Source organism: Benincasa hispida, chromosome 11 (assembly GCF_009727055.1).
Source record: "Benincasa hispida cultivar B227 chromosome 11, ASM972705v1, whole genome shotgun sequence".
In the NCBI taxonomy this organism is placed as follows: Eukaryota; Viridiplantae; Streptophyta; class Magnoliopsida; order Cucurbitales; family Cucurbitaceae; genus Benincasa; species Benincasa hispida.
Window position 1 is genome coordinate 13,197,560 of NC_052359.1, and position 7,402 is coordinate 13,204,961.

The 7,402-nt window shown below is 32.6% G+C and overlaps 1 protein-coding gene across 1 annotated transcript; it reads right to left on the minus strand.

The window, feature by feature from the left end:
- Positions 1 to 1,042: 1,042 nt before the first annotated feature.
- On the minus strand, positions 1,043 to 5,363 carry LOC120090016 (grpE protein homolog 2, mitochondrial-like). The gene is made up of 6 exons (XM_039047495.1): positions 5,103 to 5,363; positions 4,340 to 4,505; positions 4,074 to 4,267; positions 3,778 to 3,945; positions 3,248 to 3,376; positions 1,043 to 1,478 (listed from the first exon to the last, which is right to left on the minus strand). Exons 1-6 carry the CDS (start codon positions 5,247 to 5,249, stop codon positions 1,362 to 1,364), a joined length of 921 nt encoding a protein of 306 aa, XP_038903423.1. The 5' UTR covers positions 5,250 to 5,363; the 3' UTR covers positions 1,043 to 1,361.
- Between the last annotated feature and the right edge of the window lie 2,039 nt (positions 5,364 to 7,402).

The window sequence follows — 7,402 nt, forward strand, 5'->3', positions numbered from 1 at the left end:
GCCCAGTAATTCCGCATCGTAACCGTTTATTTTCAACACATTTTGAACTCTTATCTTGTGGAGTTTTTCCTCTGTGATTATCATTTTGTGTGGTTCTTTTGAAATTTGAATCATTAGAACGATCACAACGAAAATAGTAATTATTTCTTTCTCTATCACAGTCACGACCTAGACCATGACCACGATCTCGACCACGATTATTATTAAAATTCACAACATTCACTTCAGGGAATGGTGTTATCCTGGTTGGTCAAGGTTCATGATTTATCATCAACGATTATTAAAATTTACAACATTCACTTCAGAGAATGTTGTTGCTCTAGTTGGCTGAGATTCATATTTTTTTTTTAAATCAATAACTCGTTATTTTATTCAGCCACGAGAAGACATCATATGAGTGTAGAATACTTTTAAAATATTTCTTTCGATATTACTATTACATGAGCATATTCGAAATGTAAAAAAATGTCTTCTTTAGTATATTGATTTAAAATTTTGGAGCCTTAAATACATCCATAATTTAATAATCATATTTTTATGTATATTGCGACATCAAGCACCCATGACAAATAATGATTGTCATTAATAACAAGAGTGACATTTTAATTTGGTAAGATTTTTCGTGACAACACTATCATAAAATATTGTATTTATATTAGAAAATTAATAAATATTAAATATGTAAAATAACATTAAATTTATTAATTATAACGAAAAAGAAAAAACCAATACACTTTTAAGATCTACCTTTAACAAGGAAAACAATAGGAATTCATGTCAATAACATGTTGTAAATTTAAAGAGCACAACGAGAACATGAATATGAAGAAAATATAATATAATAATTATATAATAAAATAAATAGATATGAAAATAAATAAAACATAATATATTAATTAGTTAGTTAGTTAAATTAAATGATTAAAAGAGAAGACAATATTTCATAAATAATTAAATGATTAATACGAACTGAAATTAATTTTTAAAAATATTAAAAATAAAAATAAAAATAAAAAGGGTACTCGAGTAACATCTATTTATATTTGGTTCATCCTTGACGGAAAGCCCTTTGTTAACTTTTCAACAAGAAAAAATGCCTCAACGAAAGTGTTTACTCATAAAGGCTTATGGTATCAAAATATATATTCTGAATTGGAGCTGACAGGAAATCATGGAAAATACTCTCATATCTCTCTCTAAATACATAACAAAATCAAATTTTATCCCAGCAATGAATTGTTTCTCTTTCCCTGTGCATATTAACAAGTCCAGATTAGATATCTTCTCTTCCAAAGAACATTCCCGTATAGCAAAACTTTTTTTTTTTAGAGGAAACCATCTCCATCCATCCAACCCACCCTTCAACCTTGAGATCCCTTCTTGGTTGCGTCATCAGTTGCATCGTCCTCATTCTCCATGGCTGTCGTAACACCAACTTCGGCAGGTCGAAGTACTCGCTCATAAAGCATGTATCCTTTCTATAGACATAAACAACAAAATAACAGTTAGGCCTTTGCAATTATCATAGCTTAGCTTTAGTGCAAGTTCTAACATTGGCTCTGCTTCAACACGATAGATACAGATGCACGTATACTGTTTTCATGTTTAGTTATTGTGTTTGAATTTGCCCCTGCTAGGGTAACAAGCTCATGCTACCCGGCTTAGCATTTAGGTAATGTGTTTGTTTAGAAAAAACAAACTTTGCACATGAAACATAGCCGAAAACCTGACAGAGGCTAGTGGATATCCTATATCAATTTTTTTAATTATTATTATTATTTTATGATACAGTTACCCACAGGGTCGTCCTCTCATCGACTAGAATACACACATACATGTGTGTGTGTGTATAACCCAGTTAGAGATGTATCCGATTGAAGTTTTACTTTGAACTTGATATTTTAAAATATTCATTATATTATATCCGGACTAATTTAGTAATCATTGACCAAAAAATCAATAATCATATTCAGTTATAACTCTGGTATTGAGCGCCGCCCGCCCCCCCCATTATAACTCTGGTTTTAATTCTCTTTTCTAAATGTTATTCTTTTTTGGGTTTTGAAGCGTTTTTATTTTTTTCAATCCTAGTGATGTTGATTAAATTAAGGACGTGCAGTTCTTATCTTGATCTCTTATTTTAATATCACTCACGATTTATTCTGGCTATAATGCTTGGATTTAGGTGGTACAATGGGGGATTTGTTCATCTGATACTAATATCGCAGATGAGGGCCACTAAGAATTTTTAACCTATTTCTTTAAGAAATTACTCTCATTTGATGAAAGACCCAGTCTTGTTCGCTTGAGCAGCACTCCTAGTGTAGGGGCCACAAGCTCAATAATGAATTTGAGAGCAATAGATTAAATGACAATGTCATTTCGTTATCTAATTTCACCCCTTGGAAACAAGCTAATCAAATGAAGGCCATCCTCTTATGGAAGAATTAAGAATGCTCCAGATACCTTAATTTCTCAGAACAATCTCCTATAAAACATTAGTTTCTTAGATGTTTCATAATCCTATCGTTGATTGTTTTTTTACATGAAAAGAGCAAAGCTCAAATTATAAAGAGACATGAACCAAATAAACCACTAAGGATCATAATCCTATCATTCATAATATTATATTTTCTCTAATATAAAAAATTCTTTATACATTTCAGCTGTTCACTAAAGAAACCTCACCTATTTTTGCACTTCAGTGCACTAACCACTTTGAAAATACAAGGCTACATATCAAACAACCCACGAGCTACTAAAATCTAAACTTTTAAGACAGTATTCTCAGGCTACATACTTATTTCCACGCATCATAATGATTACCAAAATAAAAATAATAATAATGAACATTTATAATTTACACCAAGTTCACAAAATTGTAGAAACATAGAAAGACATCCATATTTACTATGAATATATCCTAGGATTGTTTTATCAACATCTAAATGTATACGAAACGATCATCTTTAGACAACTTACAAGTTACAACCAATTCTCTTGAGTTGTGCTAGTGCTACAACAAGAACGGGAAGCTGACGGCTCTCAAGAGAAATTAATTGGTCAAAGAAAAGGTTCACAAAATTCCCATTTTAATTACCGTTGTAAATGTAAACTTTGTCTAACCTACAATTTGTCGTCATACAAACTTCATATGCAAATTAAACGCATATGAAGAATTTGAAATATAATAATGGTAAAAGGCAGGAACCAGACAGAAAACAATGATCATGACCGTGAGACATACCTTTAATACAATTGCAACGGTACCAGGAGGCTTAGAACCATCTGGTACTTGAAAAACTGCATTGTGCCTATGTGGATCAAATGGCTCATTTGTAGGATCAAATATTTCCACACCAAACTTCTTTAACACCTGCAAGCAACAAAATTTAGTGGAACGTCATTACCACACGAGTGCCACGAAGAGTCAAATTAGATGGAGATACCCAGTAACCTATTTTACCATGTTTAATTACATTTAAAATTTTAAGTTTATGGCATAGCAGATGGTTTCAATTGGCTGATTCTTCTCATATAACTTATGAGTTTGACTGATAATCAAAATTCTCACCATTTTTATTCTATGATCAGACTCTATAACTTAGAAATTGAATTACAAAATACATGGCATGCCAACATCCTAAATTAATGGACATTAGTTCTTTCATCAAATTCAAGGAACTTGACCACTTAAATCATCCAATTATTATTATAATGAAAATAGATTCAAATTAACTGCAAACCTCAAGAAAAATTTTACATGAGATACTTTACCTCAGACAGCTGTTTCTCGGTCATTTCAACACCTTCAAGAAGGGTTTTCAATAAGGGTACTGCCCCTGCAGAGTCCTTAGTTGAATCAATCTTTGAAAAACTTTCCTTGACTACTGATGAAGCTCGTCCTAGATTGTCTGCAACGTCCAGTAAACTCTTTGCAAAGTTCTAAAATACATATAAATGATTGATGTCAGGAGAGAGTTTTGCAAGTGAACATTAATTTCTTCCCCCATGTCATTGCGACATGATAACAAATATCAAAGACCAGAAATAGGCCAAATATAAAATAAAACCTGTATAGCAAACTTCTTTGAATTCTCAGCTTCACGCCTTGTCCTAGCCATCACATTCTCCATCTCTGCATAAGTGCGAACAACTTTATCTTGCATTTGTTCAATCTCTCTGTGCTTTAACTTCAAAAGCTCTTCCTTCTCCGCTACAACTTTCACCAGATCATCCATGGTAAGATTGTCATCGCTCTCAATATCTGAAAGAGAAATCAGAGTTGTAACTACTCCATTAAAGGCAGGCATTAAAAATCAACATCCGGATATTAAACCTGATTCTTGAGTTTGTCCGTTAGTTTCAGCCTTTGGCTCTGCATCAGTTGTAGAGCCACCATTACTTGGTACTGTATTGCCATTTTCCTTATTAGAAGTCTCAGGGGATGGAGATGTTGATAATCCAAATTTTTGAAGGAAAAATGAATGATGCAACGCTGATTTCTGAACAGAAAAACAATCGAACTAGGCACATTACACCAATGAATAATGGAAGTTGTAGAATATAACGTCCTATAATTTGTGATATACAAGAAACCAAAGAAGTAACCAAAAAAAACTAAGCAATAAATCCCAATGATCTCCTAATAATAAAAGGGGAAAAAAATGAGAACAAGGGTAAACTAGTTCCAAGCTGCATAACATTTAAACGCTCTCAAATTAAAGAACATAGATTAAAATGCACCAAAGTTCATAAATAATAACAAATCCAAGACACCCAGCAACAGAACTAAGATGGAGGGGCGTCCAAAATGCATATAATAACAGAAAATAATAACAAAACGCGACTGAAACCATATAAACTTCATAAAAATGGAAGGAACTCGAATTACTACGTTGCAGTCGTCGTTGGAAGATTTGAGAAAACCCCAAAACCCTAGCCAAACACACGTAGCAGAAAACAAAAGATTTGAGAAAACCCCAAAACCCTAGCTAAACCCTCGTAGCAGAAAACAAAAAAATTGAGAAAACCCCAAAACCCTAGCTAAACCCTCGTAGCAGAAAACAAAACCGAGTAACTAGAAGGTATTTAAATCGAACCTTGTTGGTTGATTCATTAGCAAGATAGTGTAAGCGATTCGTGAGAATTGGCAAGTGAATGGTTTTATCGGATTGAGAGGCCGACGAGAGCAGCGAGCTGCGGAAAATGCTGCGGGAGGAGCGTGAGAAAAGCTTCGTGACGAACATAGCTAACAATGAAGGTGAAACAAAAACAGGAAAGGAAGATCGGATTAAGCTTTTTCAGGGAAAGAAATGAAGAGAAGAATGTGGTTGATGAGGAGAAGAACACACGAGTCAGAACAAGAACAAGGGTTTTGCGGTGGCTTAAGATCGAATTGACGAAACTGCCCCTTCACTTGTGTCTTACTAAACGACGTCGTGGTAGTTGCTTGAGGAAGAGGTCATTGATTCAAGGTTTTTTTTTTTTTTTAAAAAAAGTTCAAATGGGTTGAAGAATTTCAACCACTAACTAGATGTTTTCGAAGATCAATGTTTTATTTGAAGCAGTTGTAAATAGGACAATAATTAACTATGCCTAATCTTATGCATCCTTCCTTCTATAGATCGTAAAAATAAAATTAATTTACATTTTTTAAATTATCACATGATAAAATTTTATTGGACAATTACCTGAACGATACCTATTTGCACCCAAAATTTTTTCCACCTAACTCAAAATAATATCAATCAAATCTAACACAACTTAAGGAAATGTTTGTAAGAATGATGTAGTTTCAACCTCAAGAAAATTTGATAATGATAAAGTGATATATGATAGAAGCCTATCACGGACAATTTTGATATTTTGATGTGTTATCTATAATTATTTGCATATGCTTAATTTATATGATGTCTATTACTGGGAAAATTGGATGAATATTGTAAGTTTTAAAAGTATTTAGTGAAATATTGTAATTTTCAAAATAATTAGAGAAATATGGTAGTTTTTTCGATTTGACTTGTATGGTTTTTTAAAAAAATTGTATGTATGTCGAGTAAACACTCGACCCTCTTTTTTTAAAAAAAGAAAATTCTATTATTCTTTTACCACGTTTAAAAAACTCTATGCACTTATATTCATTTACCTTCTTTAAGGGGGTTCTTGTATTTCTTAATAATAAATAAAATTTACATCCTTACATATTAACTTTAAGAGACATCATAGGAAAGAACAAATTCTCAATCATTTTTTCTTTCATATTATAACTATAGTTCATAATTGAAAAATAATAAAATGTAAATTAAAATGCTCATATCAATACAACAATTTAATGCATCTCATTCATTTAAAAATAATAATAAAAAAATCAATATGTCCCACAAGACGGACGTCGTCGATTTCGAACTGGTTGTTGTCGTCGACTTTAAACTCTATGTTGCTCTGATTCCTCTTGATGTTGCTTTGGTTTCTTTTGATGTTGCTTTGGTGGCTCTGGTACCTTAGTAGGCAATTCATAGTATAAATATGTATTATGCTCTCCACAGTTGCGTCCATGTCCATGCATGTATGAAGATGATAAACCGACCTCTGAATCATAATATCTCAAACCAAATGCTAGCATCACCATCATCAAACGAACATAACCAGTCTGGCTATGCGTCTACGTCATAGGAGGCAATTCTTCCATGTTGTGGGTGACCTCATCAAACTCATCTTCTTCTCTCGAGTAGGTCCCCTACGTCTAGGAACGGGTGGAGGAGCAATAGGTATATCGTACATATAATGTATCTCCTTCATATAGTTCTAGTTATTAGTGCATATAACAAGAACCTGGTTTTGATCATTTACAACATCACAAATACTATTGTTGCTCGATTTTTGTGAATTATAAAACAATTAGACAATATTTAAAATAAATTTAAATTAAAAATAATAAGACAATATTTAATTATGTACAAGATAACCCACAGTTGCTCCCAGACGAGTAACGTAGTGTATTGTAATATTACTGTACCAATTGATGTAATTTTGAGTTGCATCCCTATCAAATTGCCTAATTGAAACCCCCATTGCAACAAGCATTGCACGATAGTGTCATTGCACTGCCAAATGTGCAACTTTTTCATACCAATCTCCGGTCTTGGGTCGATGTCATGCAGTAGGTTTAGTATTACAAGGCGATGGAACATCCTACTGGAAACCAAATTATTTGATTATCAGGAAGATGCCACTCACCAATGTGAAAACATATGAGAGACTTGTACAGAAATTGGGTAAAGTGTCTGTAACAACTTTGTAAGACTCCCAAATAATCTGAAACATAGAATATTATATTAAAAAAATTAAAGAAAAATACATTAAAAATATGTATAAAAAAAAATCAATGGGGTTCAATATT

Bases quoted from the DNA above. Each gene is read 5' to 3' on its own strand.
- LOC120090016 (XM_039047495.1), bottom strand. From the start codon at position 5,249: ATGTTCGTCACGAAGCTTTTCTCACGCTCCTCCCGCAGCATTTTCCGC. The intron at 4,506-5,102 runs GTTCGATTTAAA...TTTTCTGTTCAG, and splicing joins CTAATGAATCAACCAACAAG to AAATCAGCGTTGCATCATTC. The intron at 3,946-4,073 runs GTTTTATTTTAT...TATGTATTTTAG, and splicing joins CAAAGAAGTTTGCTATACAG to AACTTTGCAAAGAGTTTACT.